The sequence below is a fragment of the Talaromyces stipitatus genome, genomic scaffold, assembly GCF_000003125.1.
Source record: "Talaromyces stipitatus ATCC 10500 scf_1105507295523 genomic scaffold, whole genome shotgun sequence".
NCBI lineage: Eukaryota > Fungi > Ascomycota > Eurotiomycetes > Eurotiales > Trichocomaceae > Talaromyces > Talaromyces stipitatus.
Genome location: NW_002990113.1, coordinates 223672 through 247861, shown reverse-complemented (window position 1 = coordinate 247861; position 24190 = coordinate 223672). Strand labels below are relative to the sequence as shown.

The following is a 24190-nucleotide window of genomic DNA, read 5'->3' as shown; positions in this document are numbered from 1 at the left end:
CGGTTTCATAAACAATCATCAGAATATATAGAGCTCATGGCTGTTCCACTACCGTCTAGTAGCCTTCGGATGAGGTTAAAAACATAATATATATATATATTGGCTAGCTTCCCAACATTTACAGTTGTAACGTAATTGAATTCATGGCCTGTCTAAGGATCCTTATATCTCGAGGCATTACATAAAACACCCACTACGATGATGCCCGGGCGCTTCTTCGAGAAGCAGGCTTGCTTCTGTCGTATTCGTACCTGTTACAGAGATGTTTTAAAAACTAGGGCGATTCCGGTAACGAGTTCGTGGGTTGGCCACAGTTCTTTACCCAGCGGAAGACTTGTTCCGTAAAGCGTTTTAATTTCGGTAAGCCCTAAACGTGAACATTCGTATTCGTAGGTCAATATGGGGCGGCAAATATTGACCAGGATACAGGGAAGCACCCCAGCGATGCTTATCACAAGCCGCATCCAGTTCTAACGGAATTATGACAGTCCCTCAAGGTGACCATCCGCTATGCCTATGTCGTTGAGATAATCGTATTAGGGCTTGCAATACATCCATCACTAATCCATATATGCACGGGCAAGTGCAATCGGAAATCATGACCCAGCCAAACCGCGTTGGGAGTGTGGATTCCAATTTTCTATATACAATGTCCCATTCACCACCAAGAAGCAAGAGGGATGCTAAAGACCTTGAGGTAAGCACCATATTGTGTAGCCTATAGCAGAACTCTGTGGAGCGGGATCACTGACTGGTGACATAGTTTGCTTGTGGGAATGGCGATCCTCACCCGCTCTCACGGGCGATGAAATTAAATCTGGCAATGGATAATAATGCCCCGTGGCTTTTGCATTACTATTTATGGCTTGAATATCGTAGTATGGGGTGGTATGCTTTTTCTTCTGATGTGCAATGCAGCACCTGCGATGTGCCATCCGACCTGCAACGATTTATATTCCTCACGAAGAATCTGGATTGAAATCACATCTCAGAGTGTCACCGGGTTCGGATTTGCACCTTGGAGACTCAGGGACCTTTATTGGTGGGTTTGCTGGCGCTTGGGCAACCACCAGAAGAGCTCTTACAGCATCACTCAGCTCAGTAAAGCCCATCATACATGATATCAGATAAGTATACCTGAAACTTTCCCGCCGAATGAGGAGTTCGCTGGCAACGAGTTGATCGAATCCCCTGCAAGGAAGACTTAATATCGCAATCACTGGGACACTGACATTGGCAACCTCACCCTGAAGAATGGATTTTGTCATATGGTGCAACATGTGGAATACCATTTTCCAAGGGTGCTTGGCTGGCTGTATGTGGGGGATGAACAGATTCAACCGGCCGAGTTGGACCAGAGACTTCATCCTAGATAGACACACAGAACATACAATACATTACACGTCCCACTCGGATTCATAATATCACATTTAAAAGAAGGATATTAGCCTACCTCGACAGCCACCCATTGACCAAACAGCATAGTATAGTAGTATATCGACATGGGTCTTGTCTACGGTGGTCGATTACTGATGCGCTTCTTGGCAGGAGAGGCCTCCACTCGTATTCGTATACTTGCACATTTCGTTAGTTTCGCTGCGGTCCTGCTGCGGATCCAATGAGAAACTGTAAAGAAACGGTTAATGGATCGTATAGACTCAGAGGTCCTCATATGGTAATGTATGGTACTGAAGGATTGTCTCAAGACAATTTTCTTGAGATGAAATGTTTGGAAGAGTGGGTCCGAGACGTGTAGCTTAGGACACGAATCTTAGATTTATATACTATCTATGTCAGGCAATATGAAATGAAGTCCGTCATATCTCTTCTGCCCGAATGTTGTAGATCTTACAGGATAGCTGAGAGTCTAAGACACCTATGCTGGCTGCCATCTCGTCTTGCGTTCTTTATCTTAATGAACCTACAATGCCGAGCTGGCAGAGTAAAACAATGAGCTTCAACCCAAATCACATTGAAACCGGTGGGTTGAAACGCACTGCAGGTCTGTCACTTATCAAAGCTGAGACCCTAGAGTTTTGGGACTGAAATCGCCTCGGACAGCACCCCGCTTTGTCGTGGGGAAACGAAGCTTGCCCCGCCTTTCTAAAACCTAGAACCCACCCGATCGCCATGAAATTTGATTATGAGACATTAAGTTAGTTATTTCACCTTCCGATCCCAGAACACATGGGTCCCTTCAGCATTACTGTCAGCGCCCTTGGCATTACAGGGTTTGCTCTATCCAGCATCAATCACCTTCGGGATTTGATTGGTAGCCTCGCAGATGCCAAAGCAATGGTCCAAGATATTGCCCCCTCCTTAAGGGCCATCCAGCGCCCGCTCACTGCTCTGGAACAGCTTGTCATTTCTGATGACATGACCTATTCTGCAGCCTAATCGGATCTCCAAAAGACGGGCGTCGCGGAGGCTGTGAATTGATGTGGTCAGGCATGTGCTGACTTCACAAAGCAACTTCAGAAATGAACAAAACACTCCAGCACAACACAGCTTTCACTTCGAGATCCCCTTTCTGTGGGTGTGGAGAACAAAGAGAAGATCTGTACATTCAGAACACAAGCCTAATTAATCTTGCCAGGCCATTGTTCAGTTTGCCATTGAAAGCACCCAACTGTAAGACCCTTGCAAATTTCGCTTCGGATTAATACTGATTCTGTAAAAGATTGGTTCAGCTCCACTCGGAGTATATGGCGAAGACTGATCGTGAGGAGCTCAAGATCCGATTGAGACCCTAGAGAAAGTCATACAGGAGCATATTTCCCTCACAGATAGGCGCCAGAAACAACTTCAAGAGGAACCAGAGGATGAGGAAGATGATAGGGCTCAACGAACTCTTGCAATAAAAGAAATTGAAGAGCAATCCCACCTGCTAGAGAGTGATCAGACTGCCTCCCGAGTTGTATCATCGCAATTGCGGGCTATAATTTTAGGTCAGAACAGTGGCAACATATATAGCGCAACGTTCACCGGTAGCCACAGTAGTGGCATGCAGATCGGCTATAGCGCGGGTCCCATCACTTAGAATTCCAATGACAAAAGCAGCTAAGGGTAACAGGGACCATCTCGACCCACTTGGTTCATGACGGTGCATGCCACGCTGAGATTCTGTTCATTGTGGGTCCTTCACAGTGCGCTAGTTTCCAGTCTCCACTTTAGCAAGATACTTACACAGGGGTACTCTGTTCCTGCGGATATTCTGGGAAAATAGCTAAGATAGGTGAGTTGAGATTCTATTGGTATTGACGAAAGCTAATCCTTGCTGTCACCATGACAATTACCACGCATGTATTAGCGCTGCGCTGGTGCTGTATCATTCAAGGTTGCATTGTGCCTTCTCTAACGAGTGTTATGTAGAAATGAAAACACTACCTAGAAATTATCCTTGGTGCATGCGGAAATGTGGGCTGGGCTAAATCACCCTTAGTCTTGTTACCTAGCCCACAGGGCCTACAGTGTGCTGCTTTCCAGTCGAATCACTCCGATTACATTGCATATCTACTATGTATATGCTAGAACTAAGGGATTTTCACCCAGGTCAAGGCTACCAAACTACCAATCGCGCTAATTCTAGAAGGAAGTCAGTACAGAAGTGAATCGTGCGAATAAGACAGTGAGGCACTGAATCCTGGCTGTTTTTTTGGTTTTTAAGATGAGCACTCCCTCCCCTTTTGTTCTCGTACCCCTTCAAACAGCCATCGCCACCCAGTGAGTTACTGTTGGATTGTACGTAACAATCTTTAGCGGTATATCTCAATTCATGCAAAAGTATGGAATCCTTGATACTTGTTGTCATTCTTTTTCTTCTAAGTACAGTCAAGGTGGGAGACGTCTTTCACCCCCTATTGTCAGATAACCGGGATATCCGGCGATGTAGAAGATAGGCTATTTGATCAGGTCATCCAGTCACATCAAGCTACCTACACTTCAGCAAATAAGGAGTCATCTTCTTATCAGGGCTCAATATAGCCCTCAAAGTTTACCCCTCATGATAGCTCACAAAAGACCCCGCCAAAAGTGTCTATAAAGGACCCGGCATTGAACATGATGTATTAGACAGAGACAGAGAGAGAGAGAACGGAATACATACAATCTTGCTAGTCACTTCTTTTCTTTGATCCTAGTAAAACACTCTTCAGGATTGGTCTGGAATAAACCGACTAATCCGACACCTATTCCGTGGATCCTTCTCTTAAGTGTGTCACTCTGATTGGTTGATAGATCCGATCTGTCTGATTGGTTAGATCAGCTTAGCTAATCCAACAGTTACCACAACACATCCAGTCCTTACGGGGTATACAGAGAGTATTGTGCAGGTTCATTTGCTTAGAAGTCTAGTCGATCTATTCGCCATTATCAATGAAATTTCCTCTACATCCGATGAAGCCATCCGCTCGTGTTGAGTAGTCCATGTGTAATACCAGGGGCGAGATCCTCTATATAAGAAGACTTCATTATTCCGTAAGTTTTTGGTACCATCAAATTGATAGATTTACTGATGTCTATAGCTGTTGGTTGCCGAAAAATGCTAAGAATTGCACTGGATATTCTGCGGCCGCTCATTCGGTCTCCGATCAATATGTACTTGCAAGTAGAACCGCTTCACATTCAATCTGACGACTGCGGATCAGCGTGTCGGTTGCAAATACTGCATTGGAGGCAAGATTAGAAGTGGTGGTTTCGGTAACATTTATATAGGTAAGATGACGTTTTGGTTTTCTCAACTGTGGGAAGATTGAGAAGGCTAATCAGAAACTAGGCTCAACATCATTTCAGGAGAAGAAATTGCCCTCAAGATCGAAAGCGTCAAATCAAAACATTCCCTGCTCGGACATGAAGCTCGCGTCTACAAGTCCTGGCTGGTGGTGTCGGCATCCCCTTCGTGCATTGGTTCGCTACTGAATGTGACTACAACGCTATGGTCATCGATCTTCTTGGGCCCAGTTTGGAGTATGTTTTCAACTTTTGCAACCACAAGTTCTCTTTGAAGACTGTCTTGCTTCTTGCCGATCAGCTCATTTCTCATATCGAATATATACACGCCAAGTCCTTTATTCACCATGATACCAAGCCCGAAACTTTGTTATGAGAATTGGTGATCGTGGTAACTAAGTTAATGTTATTGATTCTGGTCTGGCTAAGAACTACCGTGACCCCAAGTCTCACCGCCACATTTATTACAGTGAGGACAAGAAATTGAAAGGTACTGCTCGTTATGCCAGCATCAAAGCTCACTTGAGTGCCGACCAGTCTCGTTCTGATGACATGGAGTCCCTAGGTTACGATGTTTTTACTTCTGCCGTTGCTCCCTTCCCTGGCAAGGATTGAAGGCTGCTACTCAGAAAGAGAAATACGACCTGATTATGAAGAAGATGGGCACTCCCGCTGACGTCCTTTGTTGCGGCTTGCCAAACGAATTTGCCATCTACTTGAACTAAACCCGCAGCCTCCGGATGAGAAGCCCGACTACTCTTACATCCGTAAGATATTTCGTAACCTGTTCATGTGCGAGACCTTCCAATACGGCTGCGTATTTGATTGGACTGTCTACAATTATCAGAAGATTGCGGCGATGTTGACGCTAACAAACCTAAGAATGACATGAACACTGAGCGACAGCAATACAGTGCTGCCCAAGCTGCTGGCGCCAAACCCTGTACTATCTCCAATAAACGCCGTAACCACAGAGTCATTGAACGTGGCTTCGTCAACACCCTGGGCACCGATCATATGGTTAGAAGGAGTGATGGCCATTGAAAGCCACGCAAATCATCAGTCGCCACACAGCAGGCCATCGAACAAACCAGTGGCATGTTCCTTCAGCCTCATCCACACCCAATCACTAAAGAAGAACTAGTCAAACAAGTCAGGATTATCTATACGGGTCTAGTCATGATAGAGAGGAAATATATTGACATTGTCAAGTAACAAAATGAGAATCCAGAGGAGCTCACTGTGCCGCAATGGCAGGCCCTCACGGCTTTGCATAGAACCTTACTCCATAAGCATTTTGATTTCTTTCTGGCTTCAAATCATCCAGCAGCAGACGAGTCATTAAGAGCACTAGCCAAAACCTACTCTACGCCGGTAAGGATATGGCGATTTGGCATCCATTCGTTCTTGAAACTGCTACGAAAGAAATTGCCCTCGTCGCTTGAACATATGCACACCTTCGTTTACATGGAGTATGCAAACATCACTCCTCTGTTGGGGAGCGTCCCAAACTAAAAGGAAACGTGGATTGAGTGCCTGGGCGATTTCGCACGCTACCGGATGGCGATAGAAGAGGTGGATCTTCACAATCGAAAAGTCTATATCAGTGTTGCAAGGTACTGGCATACCAAGGTTGCCTATCTCAATCCGGATCTTGGAAGGATTCAACATCATTTGGGTGTTCTCGCGCGACCAAATCTGTTGCAGCAGCTATTTTACTATTCCAAGTCTGGTATTCGGAGAGAGATATTAAGCTTTGAAAGCACCCTCTCTGGATTGAATGGAACGAGGCCCGCAGCAGCAAAGCTATTTTGAATAATTAAGGGTTGAAAGGCCTTGATACGTGCCCGAGGGTAATCTGCGAGGAAATCGAGTTTATTGATATGATTGTATGCATTCCAGGCAAGATCAGTCACGAAACAGCTATATGCGCGTTTAAGTATAGCAAAACACCCAACATCAAGCGGTTGTAGTAGATGCAAGGAATGTATAGGCATATAAACCAGTATAATATTGTTTTCTGTGCAGGTTCAATCAAACTAAGGTATAAGATGGCTACTGTGGCCATCAAGAATTAATAACCGATATCTACCTTGTACGCGTGAATTCGTTGATGGTATAAATAGCTTTTGTAGCCAGCAAAGGCCAATCTCATTAGTAGTCTAGCCATTATCTGAAACCTCAATTTGCTAGTCTCTTGGTAGGTTTAATTCAAACCAGCCCGCAATATAAACCTTGCACTTAAATATTACGCATGGCAGTAGCAAATAGCTATTAGCGTAAATTACTTTAATCGTAGTAACCCATTCACAATTTCCTAACTGTAAAACTGATCACCGACCGTAGTATTCAGCTCTTATAACCACCTTTTATGCTAATATAAGGCCCATCGCGAATCCAGTCTCATCAAAGTTATAGATATTCTCTAGTTGAATACCATTCTCATCGATTATGTATTGTACATTAGTAAACTACTCTCACAGTGATTTTGGGTCTTCATTTAGGGCACGCTGATAATTATACTGTCTTGAAAAGCATGTATGAAGCTCATCGCGACGCTTAATAAAGGTTGATGCCTAATTCACGCCAACGGTTAAGGGGGTAGTTAATCCACGCGCAGCAAGAAGAATATTAGCCATTTCTCGCACAGTAGATGGTCTAGGCGCTGCACCGCGCAAATCCATAGAAAAGATCTATTCAACAAGCAAATCATCTTCTAATTGGGTTAATCTATGACCGTTTGCGCGTATATCCACGCGTGGTAGTACCCCTTGGGCGCATTCGCCTAGTGTTGAACGGGGTAGACTAAATAGCTTTGCAGCTGCGCGAATCGATTTAATTTGTCTCTTTTGAATAGACTGGAGGACTTATAAGATCTTGCTCTGTTGCTTAAGCAATTTTGAACGAGATTCAGTACGTTTTGGTGGCATGGTGGGTGTTTGAAAAAGGTAGGTAGGTAACAAGACGGTTTTTTGGGTAGGGTGGCCGGGCCGCCCGTGTGGCCGGTTCGGCCGTGGATTACGTTACGGTTCGGCTCAAAAACGCTTACTGCCAGGCGAACTCCTTACAATTATTTATATCAAACAGTCAGAGGCTCAAACTCCTCACCCCTCTCTACCACCTAGCCACCAGAAGTGCAGCCTTTGACGCGTCTCAACGCGCCCGGCAACACCATGGCGCATAAAGGCCCTGGTATAGATGGCCCTCTACAGACAGCCCTACTGGAATCTACGTCTGCAGCCACAACAAGAGCTTCTGAAGGATAGAAGATCTTTAGCCCTATAGCTGCATTCCTCAATAAACACCACAGTCAAACTACCAGCCTAGCCCCTCACCTACTGAGAGCCCTTACCGCTCTAAGCGATGACCTCGCCTTAGTAGCCCAACAACATTTCAACGCCTATATCAGCGGTATCTCAACGACCTCTATTCTACCTGCCCTGTCCCCTTCCCCTTCCCCTTCCCCTTCCCCTTCCCCTTCCCCCACCCCAAATTCCTTACCCCCTTCACTAGAGCTCCGAAACGAATATGAATAATATTCATATTCATGAATATTTGCGAATATGAATAATATGAATATGAATTAAATGAATATGAATATGACCCGTATTCATATTCACTAAATTTATGAATATATGAATATTCATGAATATCTACAAAAGATGAGGGAGGCAGCTGAATCTTGAACTCGCTCCTAAGATTAATTTTGAATAGTTACTTACAGAAAAACTATATACAAACAGCAAGCTTACTAAAATTCGATGAAAACCCCGTTTCCTAAATCCTAAACATTTTTATGCCGAGTCCCGGCGTTCTTTACCATATTGTCCCTTAAGGAACATCAGCTATCTAAACATCTCAGAATTCAAGCAGTGTCTCTGAATACCCAGAACATCTCATACATTACTAAATAATCTCTCAACGCCTACTTCAGCAGACGGAATAGGAAGATAGTCTTGTACAGCTTTCGATATTAGGGGGTAGTTAAAGGCATTTGCTTTCCACTATTTCAATATCTAGTTAGGATCCCCATCTTCTATCATACTATGAGACCACATCTCAGGGCTTGAATCTAGGTACCAATCAATGTCTGATATTATGTCTGTAGATTGTAGAGGCTAGATTTTTTTGAGCTTTTTCTATAATGTCCCTGGCATACCTGGTGGACGCTCTACGCTAGAGGAAGAGATAGGACTTGCAGGATATTGTTTCTTAAGATATTCACGTATATTAGAAACAATCACATCTGCATCAGACTTGCTCATTTGAGCTTGGATGAAGGAGGTCTTAACCCGTGGATTAAGAATGGCAGCCACATAATAGATAATATTGGAATCCATCTTCTTGGTAAATTTATCCATTTTCTAGATTCCTCCTTCAACAGCATTTTAAACCTCCTTAGTAATCTCTTAAAAGTTGCCTTCATTATTTTTAATATCATCAAGAATATTATTAAGACTCCAGTATATTGGGAAGCTTTCAGTGATGCTTGGGCAATGTTTTGAGACAGAGTTAGTATGATCCCAGAATGGCTTTAGGACCTTCTGAATTTGTCTTAGTGTTGACTAGTCACTATCTGTTGGTTACATTTCTTGAATATCTAGATGTTCACGAATAAATTGAGTAACTTCTTTTTGAAGTCGAAGAGCTTCAGAGATTATATTGTATGTTGAATTCTAGTGAGTATCAATATCATAATTAATTTGCTTGTAGGGAGAGATATTCTTCCATGCCTGCCTTTGCTGGGAGCTATTACTAATCTATAAGGCCAAAAGATGGATCTTAACAATAGCACCTTTCGTTGAAATTAGTATTTTAGGTGAATGATTCTTCTATGATAGCATCTTATCAAGTATAACATGTGCATCACGGACTGTACCGGTCTTTAAGGATACTAGAATATCCTTACAGATAAGATTCAGTATATATGCAAGACATCTAATGAAGCTATTCTAACCCCAGAACTATATAAGTGATTTCATGTGGAATAGACTATCTTCCTTGTCAAAATCTTTTAACAGGTCTGCATGAAGATAATTGTAGAGTGTTAGGTTATTTCCAGCATTATCTCTAGTGATTATTAGAAGCTTATGTTCGATTTAAAACACTTTAAGTATACTTTTAACAATTGTAGACAGATTTTCACTAGAGTGCAATCCATTAATCTCTTTAAACTCAAGAAGATCTTCTTAAAGTTTAAACTCCGGAGTAAGCCAATGGCTGACAATAGTAAGAAATGATATCTGGTTATCTGACATCTAGATGTCAAGTGAAAGTGAAATCGATTAGCAGGTATCAGCTAAGTCCTGCTTTAACTGGTTCCTCCAACTCAAATATTCACTCTGAACTCAATTTTGAAGAGTATCTGTAGTTTTGATAGGACAGTTGGCATTTAGACTCTTAAGGAGTTCTTTCCATGTAGGATGTTCAATAACTGTAAAAGGCTGCTATGTTTTAATTACCTAGCGAAGAAGAGCCTGCATGGGATCAAGTCCAGACTTAGCTGGTTCTATGAACATATTAAGAGGCCCAGCTGGAGGTATAATTGTGTTCTGTTTAATATAGTGTTCTTTGTAAAGGTGTGTAGCTAAATTGGTCGTAGCACCCTATTGAGTAGAGTCCTTTAATGACTAATTACATCGCTTACACAAAAGAAGTCTATTATTTCTGTGACGGCCTCCTTTAGGACACCATGTAGTCTCAAGGCCTATAGCATCAAAATAGTTGGCAGTCTAGCTAGTACGTAATCTCTTTCTTTTTTTTGTTGGAGTCTCGTCGAACTCACTCTCTTAGTCCAATTGAGAAGAATTGTCTGAATTCTATTGAGGAGACTTCAATCCTTGTGAAGCTAATTCAGATGGTACCAAACTCAGTTTGTTGGAAGATATATTTTGGTGAGGTGCAGGCACAGGCTTATTAGATAGAGTAGACATATCAGAAGGTAGAGATTTAGGGGAGGAAGAGTCAAGAGTATCTGCTTCATCGCGCCATGGAAAAGCGTCAGAAACTATGCCATTATTCAAGGCATTATAATCACGACGAGGTCTCTTTCAAGTTATTTAAGGAGATGAATCATGAGAAAAAGCCATGAGAAGAGGGTATAAACAAAGCTCTGTAATAAATAAGGAACAAGAAGGAATATCAAGTGAAATACTTGGAGATAGATATTTGGAAAAGAGAATTAGGAATCTGGAAGAGCCTAATTCCCCCAATTTATATACTAAACAATATTTAGCTTTGTCCGTCACGTAGCTACTTAGTCTAATCCATTCCTAGCTATGATGTAAACAAAAAAGGTAAACATTATGTTAAAGTTGAATACATGAAATGTAATAGTACTAGTTATACGTGTTATACGTGACAAATGGGTGGAGGAATCATTCTAGAGAATTTCAAATAGACTTGCCGCTTGCAAAGTAAGAAAGCGTTTCCTAGAATGCTCTATCTAAACTACACACCATGATTATATAGGCCATGCACTGAATTAATGATTGAACTTGAGAACTTCATATATATATCTTCTCCTTGAGCCAAGATTCTCGTTATTTTAAGAAAAGGACCTCATATGTAACAACCAGCAGGCTTTAGGGTCTAACTATTCCAAGAAATGCGCCCAATACGTCTCAAGTTGAGTTTCAGCTACACCAGGTGAAGGCTTATATGTTCGAGGATGGTTTCAGCTCCCTCGGACTGCACCTTGACTACTGGAGCTATTCAGAGAAGGGAGATCTGGTACACATTGTATATCTATAAAGATGGCAGATGCTCCAGGATAGCAAAAGATAGGTTTCAGTACATTGACATTCCATACCCTACCTTGTATACTCAATTCTTGTGATCCCTCTTGAATCCCTATACGTATCCCTTGTAACGTTGTTACATCATACTACTAGTACTATATCCATACTTAAGAGTGATTAGTACCCTTATGGCTAATATAAGATAAACTGAAGAAGCTCGCATCAAATTTGCTGATTCTGTTGTGGTTAATATGTATCTATGTAGGGCACGGCTGTTTGCCGGCGCGGAAAAATAGTCCACCCGGAAATATTCATGAATATGAATATGAATATGAATATGGTCCATATTCATATGAATAATATTCATTTTAATCATATTCATAAGTCATGAATATGAATATGTGTGGGTGCATCTGCACTAGTACTAGTACGATAGGCTTCCTAACATGGAATATGGGTTCAATTGGGTAGTCTTAAGTTGTCTGTCTTTTCTATCTTTGACCCCGACGCGTAAGGGATTCCTGGTGTAGCCTTCATCACGTGATTGAAATCACGTGATGTCAGTTATCCAGATCTCGACTGCATCCTCGCATCCAACACTGGATCTCTTTTACAAATGGAATTGCAGTCGAGCTCCCAACTCTCATAAAAGCATGCAAATCCCAATAATCAGGCTCCCTGTCAACAATCGTCAACCTTGTCCTAATCCTGCTTGGTCCTTTCCACAAATCCTTCCACACGAATCGTCAACTTATTCTTGTCAATGAAGTCCCATAGGGCCCCATTTGGGTTCGCCTTTGTGAAAGCATCCGCGGGATTATCGTCTCCATGGATCCAGCGGATTTCATCTATTTCCCGTTTCTCGTATGACTGACGGAGCGCCATAAGGTCGATCATGAGGCGCTTTTCCTTTGTGGTTCCTAACTTGACGAGGCACTCATATAGCGAGTAGCTATCGGTGCAAACCACAACTGGGATTGTAGGTAAATTGAGGCGGTCCGTGATCATCTTGATGGTACTTGCCAATGTAATTCCATGGTCAAATCCAGTTGTTAACCCATAGATCTCCGAGGCGAGAACGCTCCGGGTTACACGCTTGCACTTTGACGAAGCCCAATGGATTATGTTACCGGTGGCAATAAAGCGTCCTTCCTCAGAAAATTCTTCGTTGACCATAGCGATTAGAAAACCAATCTGGGAAGTCAAATCTCGGTTATTCGCGAAGGATCCATCTGTAAAGATCATGATCTTTGCCTTTGTCAAATCGAGGGGGATGAATCTAAGACCTCGTTCGGGATTCTCGGCTTGCCATATAAGGCGTTTATTCAATGCCAAATAGTCGTCTTCGGATCGATCCTTCTCCTGCAGCTGGGCCGCGACGGCGAGATCATAAGAAGCCTCTGGTTGGCAGATAGACGCGAGGTAAGCCCCTCGTGCTCGTTGCTCAATGTACTTCTGCGCGCGATCTGTTGTTCCAACCGGCTCTATCTTTGTCGCTTGTCCTTTTTGCCGCATGAAGACGTTGTCCTGCTCTAAAATAATCCTTGCGCCATTGAATTCCAAAGGAGTATCCTGCGACAATTGGGTTTTGGGTTTGGCTTTGAATCCCGCTTCCTGTAGTGCTCGCTCCTCACCCCTGGCAAACTTTTCTGTTGCGATGATGAGTGTGTCATCAGTCTGCATGCCCACCAGGCCGAAGCTCTCAGCGCCTGGTTTTGTCACGAGTAGACATGGATCGTACGTAGAAGTCTCCATGTCCATTTTCACCTTATGATGCTCGTGGTAGGTGCCAAACCAATGAACGCCAGCTTCGGGAATGCCATACAAAGCTCCTTCTACCAACAGTAGTGAGTCTAGTGGATATTTACCCCTCATTTCTTTGGGCAGGTTGGCAACGATAATACGTTGCAACTTTGTCTTGGCCTGTGTGTACGCTTGTGTGATATCACGGATCTCCACAACCATATCCATACTCAGCAAAGTGGGGATAAGGGATATTAACAGCCTCTGGCTGGCCCGTTGAATTGTTGGCGCTTGGGTCAGGATCCCAGCTTTCCCAGCGTCATTATATCCTTGGATGACTAGGCGTGATTTCTCATATGGGATCTCATTCTTCCCCTTGATCTCATTAACCAAGCGGGAGTTGAAAATGCGGAGATCTCTGAGGTTCACATCGTCTCGGTGGACGATTTTGAACGTCCCGTTTGCAATCAGGCCATCGATCTCTGCAACGCTTGAAAGTTCGAATGGGGCACCTTCTGTCACAATCTTTCCTTCTCGTCTCAATTTGAGCGCGAGTTCAAGGTCGCCCTTCTCTTTCTTCGATAGGTATACGTTGACATCCGCTTTTTGCTTGTTCTTGGATCCTCGTGGTCGTCCTCGACGTCGTGGAGGTGGAGGTGTCACGGGTGGTTCAGGGACGTGGATTCCATCATCTGTCTCTCTTTGATCTCGGAGATACTGCTGGACTGACGTTGCCCGGAAAGCGACAGCACCATTACCAAGATCGACTGTCACGTCATGACCATTTACTGAGATGAGTTTATGTGGGCCTGTCCAACCCTTGCCTTCTCGCCAAACTTTGACATCGGCCCCCGGGGGGAGGTTGAGTGTCTCTGTGATTATCGGACCGTTCCTAGTGTTTAGCGCGTCATTGACTTTCCTCTCAGCCACTGCCTTTCTTAATTCGGCCATTGCTTTTTTCATCGCCTGGGCACGTCTAATCGTCAGAGCAGACGGTGGTGAATCTAAAGTTAGGCGTGGATATGCCCCAAAAACTAGGACGGTAGGCACAATTCCATCTGGTCCTGCCGTATCGTTGATGGCTTTCACAGCCATTTGCAGAACCACATCCTTGCTCACAGTGCTTCCCATCTCTGCTGAAATAATGTTAAATGCACGGCGCAGCGGTGCGTGATATCGTTCAACCTTTCCAATCCCGGAGTGTGCTTCAACTGGCATTTGATGGCATCGAATTCCCATCATCATTGCCTCCACTTTGAATTCATTAGCGGCAAAGTTGGTTCCAGCATCGTGCGAGATGACGTCTGGTGGACCAAGATAGGTGTCAATCCATGTCATACGGATTGCTTCCCAAGTGTCTTTAGCGGACAGAGATTTCAAGAATTTGGCGGCTTGGAAGGACGTCGCCGAGTCGACGACGTGGAGGACCGGTTCGCCATCCAGATACATGACATCAACGACGATCTCAAAGTTGAATTCTTGATCGTCGGTCAACGTAAATTTGAATCGTCGAGGGGCCTGCCGATTCATTTGGCAGTGGTGACAATACCTCTCGATCTCAGCAAGAGATTTGTGGTCAACGTCGTCATGACCGGCTTGCTCTAAGAGTTTGTGCAATCGGTCAACGCTTGGGTGACCAAATCGTCGATGAAGGCGTCTCATTTCCACTTCTGTTAAGAATGTTACTGGTGTATGATTATTGTCTAGGAAGAACCAAGGGTGTCCCCATTTCCGGACAATTGGCACTCTCAAGTCTCCCTTGACCAAGCAGTTGGTGGTGTTGTCAAGATAAGCTTCGTGGCGATCCATATCAGCAATGCAAAGTAAGAATGGGGTCGGTGTATTCATAACATGGAAATCGACATCGCCAATTGGGGTCTTTATGGTAACAGCTCCCTCAGAGTCAACGCTATCCCCTTGACCAAATCGAATTGAGTGCTCTCCTGCACGAGATTCATCGACCATGATCCCTGGATAGATCTTTTGTAAAGCGGTGAGTTGACGTCTTCCAACCGTCGATACTCTCGCTGCTCCTGTGTCAGGTAAGATTCCATGGAAAATCTCACTGTCATGTCGGTCTATCACGAATTGAGAAGCAATGGTAGGGGGGTTATCTTGCTCAGTCTCCTCGCCCGTTATCCAGTGTAAGAACGCCTGATCTTGCAGTTGTCCAACCATAAAGTACGCTGTTGCTTCATCCTCGTCATTATCGTCGGCTTCTTCCTCGTCCTCGCTGTCCGACGTGATATTATAACCGGCTTCGAAGTCCATTAGAAACGCGCGATATGTCTTGTCCGAGGCATTGGCTTTGCCCTCAGCGTGGCGATACCTGTCAAATCGCTCCCTCGCCTCACTTCGTTCCTTCTCTGAGTGGTTGTAAGATCGACAATCTGGTTTATTACATATCCAACATCGGCCGTCACGTCGTTGTCGAGAGCCATTATCTTGACGGTTTTGGCGTCGCCACGATCTCTGAGGTGGCGGGCGATTCCCTCGACTGGTCTTTCCAACGTACTTCCTGTCGGTGAAGTGCGTTGATGGCACGTTGTTAGATTCAGCAAGATATTGACCAGCTGCTTCCTTCTTTTGCATAATAGCAGCCCTTGCACGAAGTCGTGATACCAGTGTTTCAAACTTCGTCGTTGGTTCACTGAGGACCTCGCTCATTTCTGGCGATCCTTGACATGCCCTTATGATGGCTGATACAAGATGTTCAGGGGACATATAATGCGGTCCCAACGCACGTTGGCATAGATGCAGTTTTTCTACTAAGATTTCTACTGCTTCTGGCAGTGTCTTCCCTGTGTTCTCACGACGCACGTCGACCAGGGTGATCGACGTCCAATCCTGGTAGTAGAGAGCGTGATTTGACTCCGTGTCAAAGTAGCTCTTTATTGCCCAATACATCTGTGCAAATGATGCATCAGGATTGACGTGGTGCATGTAATAAGTTTCTGCTCTGCCAGAAAGCATCTCGGGAAAGACGGCCCAGCATTGACTCAACTGGATTTCTGTCAACCGGCATAGTCGTAAGAAGATTCGAACTTTGTCATCTAGGATATCGTAAAGCTCTCCTGAATAATTCTTCGTCTTATCCCATGCTTTGGTGAACTTCATGGCCAACTGAGAATCAACAGGTTGACGTCCATATTCGTCGGGTGGCACCTTGGTGTACGGATCCAATGATCTTGCTTGGAGTGGCACTGAAGAGGTAGGTATCGCGGATATCTTGACTTGGCTGTGACTTGGTGTCATGACTGGTATTGCATTTGCACCTGTTTCAGGTGTAAATCTTGAGATGTCTTGTACCGATCTTAATGGCGATTGAACATGGTCTTGAATCACCTGATTTGGCACCTTAGAAGGTGTTTCTTTATGAATACCCTCGTCTTCTTCTTCGATAGATGGCACCATGTGGGTATCATTGACAATCCTTGACTCCTTGATATAGGTGGTTGCTGTCTGTTCATGGTGTCGTGAGGCTATCTTCGACCGAGGGTGGAAAGTCCTCTTTTGTAGAGCCTTCTCAGGCCATTCAAGAGGGTCTTCCATCTCCAATAATTCCATCAACGCCATTGGGATGGTCTTCCTATTCGTGTGGTCAACGTACACGCCACGCCATAAAAGGAAGTCCTTCAACTTGGTTCTTGTTGTCTTATCTAGACGGTTGAAGTCCTCAATCTTCCAATCCTCAAAGAAGTCATGGAACCATTGGAACATCTCAAAGTCGACCTGGAGGCCACTTGCAGCCTCGTACATGACCCGAATTGTATACGTGGATAACTTCTTCTCGTCGTCACCGGGCACGGCGTCGTAGAGCCAATTCGCCATGTTGACTCGATCTTTACCAGCTTGATTATTAAATCCAATCTCCGTCATGAATTTGTCGTCTGGCAGCTCCATAGCGGGGCTAGTCTGATAACTGTTGAGTGACTGATTCTCATCAACAGGGTGTCTCTTCTTGTTAGTTTGGTGTTGTTAACTTTCGAACGCGTCAACAGCGTGGTCTCGCGATAGGGCGGTATTATGGAATGTCGGCGTTTTGACGAACTGTCCCAAATACAGTCTCTCTGGGTCTCGCTCTGAGAGGAGAGAGGCTTTTAGCACAGACTTAGTTTGTCACAGGTGACGCTGCAAAGTCCGTCTCTTCCACGTGGATTCGGTTCCTCGCGATGAGACAACACAAATCCTGGAGTCAGGCCTTACTACCTATAACCACAGGTGGCTACAGCGCAGGGGTCTGATACCTTGCCAATCTGTCTTAGTTCTGCAACCAAGACTGATCAGTGTGGGTGCATCTGCACTAGTACTAGTACGATAGGCTTCCTAACATGGAATATGGGTTCAATTGGGTAGTCTTAAGTTGTCTGTCTTTTCTATCTTTGACCCCGACGCGTAAGGGATTCCTGGTGTAGCCTTCATCACGTGATTGAAATCACGTGATGTCAGTTATCCAGATCTCGACTGCATCCTCGCATCCAACAATATGGTCAATAATCATATTCATTTATTCATTTCGGAGCTCTACCCTTCACCCCTGTCGGATTGGTCGGTTTATTCCAGGCCAATCCTGAAGAGTGTTTTACTAGGATCAAAGAAAAGAAGTGACTAGCAAGATTGTATGTATTGAGTTCTGTGTCTGTCTTTCAAGTTTTTAAAGCCGGGTCCTTTATAGACACCTTTGGCGGGGTCATTTGTGAGCTATCAGGAGGGGTAAATATTGGGCTGAAATCTAGGTGCCCAGATATATGCCTAAAGGTGCCTTTTAGACCTGTAAGATTGAACAGTCGATCTTTCTGCCTCGTTTGAAAGCCGGATTATCTGACACATATTAGCGGGATCACGTGTAAGGCTCCAAGGCATCAATCAGGCATCTATTGACTGAGCCGTCACAAAGGCATGAAATTACCACTGCCTATCCAGCTATATCTTTTTGGCACTATCACTAATGCTTGTCACCTCTCTAAGAGAATAATAGTTATTTAATGCACATAATGCTGGAAATAGCATAATGTACAATCCTGTGCCCGCCTTTCTTGATGCCGGCTCTGCGGCTCCTTAGAGTATACTGAATAGGGACATATTAACTACTACACAGTCCTAGAGCCTCATCAGTGCCCTTCCAGATGCATACACTGCTATGGACTATATCTAGCTGATTTCCCAGAATGCCTCCTACACTCTAAAAGCAACTCTAAATATACTAAAGCTTAATAAGCAGAGATCCAGAAATCCTATGCTATTAACCTCGCAAAAGCTTGAACTAAAGGAGGATGTAGCACTTAGCTTTCCATTAGCACACAAGAAACACCTATGGCACTAGACGAGATGCTAACTTAGTCTCCAACCCATGAGATTATCTCTCCTTTCTATTTAGTAACCCCTCCACCTCGCGCCCTAACTGAAAATCCTCTAATTACAGCTCGCGCAGTTCGCTTTATAACCCCTTAATCACAAAATCGGTTCGCCTCCCTTCTTGAACGGGAGCTATAATTTATTACTATCTAACTTAAAAGGCGCCTCTCAAAATCCTACAGCTAAATGTAGGGCACGCGTCAGATGCATATAAAATAGCTCTCACATTGGTATACATAAGCGATATTGATATTATCCTAATGCAAGAATCATATGTATTTAAAGATCTTAGCCGACAGATTACGAAAAAACACCTATTATATGAATGCCTCTCCCCAACTGACAGTTGGGCGATAAGTGGCCAACCACAAGTCCTCACCTATGTTCGAAAGAAGAAGAGCATTTGGACCTTCCAGCTACGCCCCTTTACAACTGATACCAAAGAGGCCTTGGATCTCCTTTTCCTATAGATTTCTTCGCCTATAGGAAAGTCTGCTCTAATAGTTAACATCTATAATGCTCTAGCAGGCTCCATTAGAGCAGGCAAAGCCACGAAAGCTCTTATAACCCTACCAGATGCATATTTCTCTTAAGCAACGATACTCGCAGGCAATCTCAACCTACTATACAATAGATGGTAGCCCTCGCTACATCACAGCCCCACGCCTTCTGCAGAGCTATTTATTAACTGGCTGGACCTCTAGGGTCTAGTACTCATCTCTGACATAGACTGTCCCACACATGAAAGAGGTAACGTGTTAGATCTCAGTTTTGCCTCAAGCCCTCTGGCACTCGCGAGAGCTAAAACTAGCATAGCGAGCCACCTAGATTTAACCTCAGATTATCAACCACTAATCACCACTATACCATGGGATCAGAGATACAAGGAAACAGCTCAGAAACTGAGATTTGACATGCTAGACCACACCTGCTTCCTCTCACTCCTCACCTCTAATCTTGCTAGTATTGAGAGCTCAAACATGATAGAAGAAGACCTTAATGCTCTTGCCAAAAAACTAATATCTGCAATCTAAGGAGCATATAGAGGCTCTGCTAAGAGAACCCTAACACAAGGCATAGGATAACCTTGGTAGAATGAAGACTGTAAGAAAGCTTTACACAACTACCACTCAGGCCTCTGCTCAAAGACAGACTTCCGCAGGATAACTAGATGGTCTTAATGATAATTTTGGCGAGATAAGCTCTCTACGGTTATATAAATGAAGGATATCTTTGATATGAGTAAATGGCATAAGTCTACAGGCACCTTCCGAAGCCCTCCACTAAAGGATCCACTGAGACCCAACAGCTTCCCAGCAGTTACTATATATGAGAAACAAGACGTACTAGTCTGCAACCTCCTCCAAAACTCAGCTGAGGCAGGAGACATATTGTTGGACTTCCCAGCAGTCCCTATTACTAGTCTCTACTTCCCAGATATATCAATGATACAGGTGGAGAAGTCAGTACTTTAGGCAGGAAACATAGCCCCTGGCATAGATGAAATCCCAATCTGCATACTTAAAGAGGCATGGCCTTTGATTAAGGATAAGGTACTAATGCTATACTAAGGGTGCCTAAAGATTAGTTATTACCCAAAATGCTTTTAACACACAATTTTAGTAATTATCCAGAAACCAAAGAAGACTGATTGGTCCTCACCTAGATTATACAGACCAATTGCCCTCCTCTCAGTCCTGGGCAAAGGACTTGAGCACTTGGTGGCATGGAGTATAGCATGGACCTCTATATACCATAAAGTATTAGCAAGGCAACAGTTTGGGGCTCTCCCACTAAGATCTATAACTGACCTAACCACATGCCTGACACATAATATTGAACAAGCGCTAAATTAAGGCATGACTGCCTCACTCCTCACCCTAGATGTCAAAGGCGCCTTTGATGCCGTGCTTCCCGGCAGACTGATCTGCAGATTACATGAGCAGGGCTAGTCTACCAATCTTGTTCTCTGGATTGCCTCCTTTGCCTCACTTCCTTTTACCCCCCCTTTTATCTCCTCCCATATTGAATGCTTCGGGAATATGCTATTCCTACAATTCCTCACCCAGATTGTACGCTCCTATCAGAGCCTAACCCCGTTCGGACTAGTGCCAAAAATTCCAATACAAGCAAGGACTTGTTGGAAGCCTGGTGTTAGATATCTGTTGGACGGAATGGTATTTTCAGATGATCCGGATTTCCAACAAGGTATAGAATCCAAAAGCCATCCTCAAACATATAAACCTTCACCTGGTGCACCTGAAACTCGACTTGAGACATCATGGTCGTATTCCTTGGAACAGTGGGAAACCCCAAGTCTGCTAGTTGTTACACATCTCACCAAAATATCTATATGTACATAGATTTGGAACTTGATGCAGGAAATAGGAAGAGGAGAGATATAATTTGTTAGCAGACTTGTGTCACAAACTCCTACGAATATATGTACGGTTTCCAACAGGACTATATAACACCGCGTCGGTGCCTCATTGAGAGATAGAGAGAAAAAGAACCGAAGAATTACCCATTGAAATTGACTCTACTGCTTTGTACGTATGTACATGCACCTTAGTGCACCCACATATACTTTAAATCCAATCGTAGGACTCCAAAATGTACTTCACAAGTGTCAATTAAGTCTTCATAGTCGTAGATAAGAGTTTTGGACCCAAGAACCTCATCTTAACACGGAGGATAATCGGATCTAGCGTATTATAAGCCTTCAATAGGAGGAAAAACAAATAGAAAGAAAATTAGAAAAATAGAACATGACATACCCGCACTCCATTGGAGCCACATTCACCTCGCCTGTCAGATCCAAGAAATTGATCCAGTTGCCTGCTGCATTACCCATTAGAGGGATCCCCTGTTCCAAGCAGATCAACTTCATCGACAATGGTATATCAGGTTGTCCTGTCTGGATTTGCAGCGGGTCTTCGACCAATATGATATCCATTCCCTGGTGGCAATAATGGTTAGCATTTATTACTGTTGACTAGGGGATACATTAACACAGGAGCGCCGATTGAACATCCTTACAGCAACCAAATGCCACTCCATGTGGCAATGGAAAAACCAGATGCCAGGGTTATCTGCTATGAAACGGACGACAGTGGAGGGATGGTTAGGATCCGAACTATTCCAACGGGGCTCCATCCATGTGTCGCGTCTCATCGGTATTGATCGGTAGTTACATTCGCTGCCTGTACGAGCCACGAGCTGAACAGTGTGACCATGAGTGTGTATTGGATGTAGTCCAGTATCTACAATAGAGATTTAGCCCAATTCGTGCCAGGGTTGAGGGTTTTACCTACCGTAGTTGTATATCGTTGTTTCCACGAAGTCGCCGAGGCTGAGGACAAATGGATTGGAATGGTTACCATACACACTGGATTTTCTGTTAAGCTCTCAATTGGCTTCCAAAGGGGAGAAGGCTAAACTAACATTGGGTTTAAAGCGTACAGTCCCCCGGAAAGGGCAGTGTACAGCGATGGGACCCTCTGTGTAATGTATGTGATATTGTTGAAGCCACCACTGTGATTTGGTTAGTAAAAGGCAATCGCTTCGAAAAGGACAACCAGAGCTCATTCTTACCGATTCTGTTCGTTTAGTGGGACTGTCTGAGAGAATGTACTCAAGTTCAATACGATTTCTTTGTTAGGAGGATAGAGAAGAGGTATTTTATCAAAAGGATTTAGACAGAAGTCGTCGAAGGTGCTGAACTGTTGAACCACTGGAGTTGAAGGAATGGACAGAAATGCTATAAAAGTTAGCACATAAGTAAGGCTGAGGAGGTAATGGATGATGATGTACGGTCGTATACTAATACCCCCGTCACATTTGGGTTAGCTGGCGGTGGTGCAGATCGAGGGAAGCCTGCGATGTCCATGGCCCCCAAAATCGCATAGTTCTGATTTGCAGTTGGTAGTGTATGTAGCAAGACTCCGTATCGTTGGCCAGTGGCAAGATAGAGATCCTGAACCTGCTGAGGATCCGTATAAACCCCGTCCGCTTGGATGATGGTCATATTGTGACCGTCAATGTGGAAATAGAATTGTGCATAGCCTGCAATATTGAGGACCCTTACGAAGTAAGTTTTGTTAGGTAGAACAGAGAACGTTGGCCACAACTGATCATTCATCAAAGCAGACATGGGAATAGGCTCAAGAGCATTTGGGTTCCCTGGTAAAGCTGTTGTCCCTTCTTGTAAGCATACATATACTTGGAAATTTTAATTCCCGGAAAAGCCATACATAAATAGTATACTTGTAGAGATGCCCCTTGTTCTATTATTTGCTCAGTATCCAGTCAAAAGATCCTAGATGTGTGGGAACTTACCGTGGTACCAATCAGACAGAGTAACAACCAATTCACCATCGATTTGACCAGCATACGGCGACAGAGGGTCGTTGACAAGGATAGGACCACGTATACCATCGACATATTGACTCGGAGAATGGCATATAATCATGTTAACTATGATCCAGATAGGGGATGGGACAATACTTACTATGGTACCAATATGTTCCTGGCTCATCGAGCTGCAGATAATGTTCAGGACTCAAATTATTTAATGATTCTTGGCAGGGTATAGAATTTATACATGAACAGTGTATGTATATGAAGTGCCTGGGGCGAGTGGACACTGTGTCACTCCTGGCATGCCATCATCTTTATTATTGCCAACCATATGAAGACCGTGCCAATGAATAGACAAGGACTGGTTTCCAAGGTTATTATGAACTGTGACAACAACTGTATCGTTGACGTTTCCCCTAATCATAGGTGCAGGCCATACGCCATTGACAGCGATGACGGGACTAGAATCTGGGATAAGTATGCAAACATAGTCAGTCAGTCACTATACTGACCGTGTTTGGTTTCCATCTGGATTAGCTATGCCCCATCCGATATGCCAGTCATACTTTATGACAACAGCTGAAGAGAGATGAGCGAAGAAGTAGAACCATAGTAGATCCATATTGCAAAATAGGTACTTAGCTAGCTTTGCCTCTGCTGATAATTGTACATCATTAATGCGGTTTATATAGTTTCTTATAGGACTGATAGGCACATAGTCTCTGTCTAAACTCTATACGCATTCATTCATCAATTATATCTTAGAGAAATCTCCGAGCACTTTGTATCACATAGAAGTAGTACAAGCTTGGCTCAGTATGTATAGGAACACATGGATCTCTAGATGACCAAGTATGACTTGACACACACACATTATAAAATGTCGATATTGATTATACGAGCATTTCCTCTGCTTTTACTTCATGTCATAGTAATATAGACATTCGATTCAAGATTCTACTATAATGGAAATAATTGTAGGTATGCCAAAGCCCCAATGACATGCTATCAGACATTAATCTTGTCTCGTAGCCCACTAACTTGACATCAACAGTGGAAAAGTCTATGGGATGTTAACTCTTCCAAGTTTCAGTTTAAATACTATATTAACTAGGTACCTAGGTTAGACAGAATAGGCATCACACCAACCTGATATCACATGTCTGTGAGACATGATTTCTTCTGGCCTTAGTAATACCTAGTTACATTGTCACATAGTAAACTGTAACTGTTTTCTAGACAGCTTGATACCTAAGTACGATAGG

General features: G+C 43.8%; 5 protein-coding genes across 6 annotated transcripts, besides 5 other annotated features; 2 read left to right on the top strand and 3 right to left on the bottom strand.

The window, feature by feature from the left end:
- Positions 1 to 2130: 2130 nt before the first annotated feature.
- TSTA_060570 (uncharacterized protein) lies at positions 2131 to 2558 on the top strand (the record flags this gene model as incomplete). Its single annotated transcript, XM_002339911.1, has 2 exons — positions 2131 to 2155; positions 2183 to 2558. The coding sequence occupies 2 exons, from the start codon at positions 2131 to 2133 to the stop codon at positions 2395 to 2397; spliced, it is 240 nt and encodes a 79-aa protein (XP_002339952.1). The 3' UTR covers positions 2398 to 2558.
- A 2375-nt stretch (positions 2559 to 4933) lies between these two features.
- TSTA_060560 (casein kinase, putative) lies at positions 4934 to 5831 on the top strand (the record flags this gene model as incomplete). Its single annotated transcript, XM_002339910.1, has 4 exons — positions 4934 to 4965; positions 5199 to 5301; positions 5462 to 5495; positions 5576 to 5831. 4 exons carry the CDS (start codon positions 4934 to 4936, stop codon positions 5770 to 5772), a joined length of 366 nt encoding a protein of 121 aa, XP_002339951.1. The 3' UTR covers positions 5773 to 5831.
- A 573-nt stretch (positions 5832 to 6404) lies between these two features.
- Positions 6405 to 7565: a mobile genetic element.
- Positions 7566 to 8525: 960 nt separating this feature from the next.
- Positions 8526 to 10544: a mobile genetic element.
- TSTA_060550 (uncharacterized protein) lies at positions 8745 to 9089 on the bottom strand (the record flags this gene model as incomplete). Its single annotated transcript, XM_002339909.1, has 2 exons — positions 8745 to 8830; positions 8888 to 9089. The coding sequence occupies 2 exons, from the start codon at positions 9087 to 9089 to the stop codon at positions 8745 to 8747; spliced, it is 288 nt and encodes a 95-aa protein (XP_002339950.1).
- A 1626-nt stretch (positions 10545 to 12170) lies between the features above and the next one.
- Positions 12171 to 17114, bottom strand: TSTA_060540 (uncharacterized protein; the record flags this gene model as incomplete). The annotated part of the gene is made up of 1 exon (XM_002339908.1): positions 12171 to 17114. The coding sequence occupies one exon, from the start codon at positions 17112 to 17114 to the stop codon at positions 12171 to 12173; it is 4944 nt and encodes a 1647-aa protein (XP_002339949.1).
- Positions 12225 to 13697: a mobile genetic element.
- Positions 14382 to 15164: a mobile genetic element.
- A 1703-nt stretch (positions 17115 to 18817) lies between the features above and the next one.
- Positions 18818 to 20557: a mobile genetic element.
- Positions 20558 to 21068: 511 nt separating this feature from the next.
- On the bottom strand, positions 21069 to 23584 carry TSTA_060530 (multicopper oxidase, putative). Of its 2 annotated transcripts, none has more exons than XM_002339906.1 (10): positions 23438 to 23584; positions 22905 to 23386; positions 22820 to 22852; positions 22380 to 22757; positions 22161 to 22326; positions 22011 to 22100; positions 21881 to 21954; positions 21581 to 21829; positions 21344 to 21525; positions 21069 to 21270 (listed from the first exon to the last, which is right to left on the bottom strand). In XM_002339906.1, exons 2-9 carry the CDS (start codon positions 23101 to 23103, stop codon positions 21470 to 21472), a joined length of 1245 nt encoding a protein of 414 aa, XP_002339947.1. In that variant the 5' UTR covers positions 23104 to 23386; positions 23438 to 23584; the 3' UTR covers positions 21069 to 21270; positions 21344 to 21469. The 2 variants fall into 2 exon arrangements, with proteins under 2 accessions (XP_002339947.1, XP_002339948.1); XM_002339907.1 differs by having other exon boundaries at positions 21606 to 21829.
- Positions 23585 to 24190: the final 606 nt, after the last annotated feature.

What these genes read in the sequence shown, in the direction of transcription:
- TSTA_060530 (XM_002339907.1), bottom strand. Translation starts at nt 23,103, where the DNA reads ATGAGCCAGGAACATATTGGTACCATAGTAAGTATTGTCCCATCCCCT. An exon ending in CCACTAAACGAACAGAATCG is followed by an intron (nt 22,101 to 22,160) that starts GTAAGAATGAGC and finishes ACCAAATCACAG; the next exon opens with TGGTGGCTTCAACAATATCA. An exon ending in CTGTACGCTTTAAACCCAAT is followed by an intron (nt 21,955 to 22,010) that starts GTTAGTTTAGCC and finishes CAGAAAATCCAG; the next exon opens with TGTGTATGGTAACCATTCCA.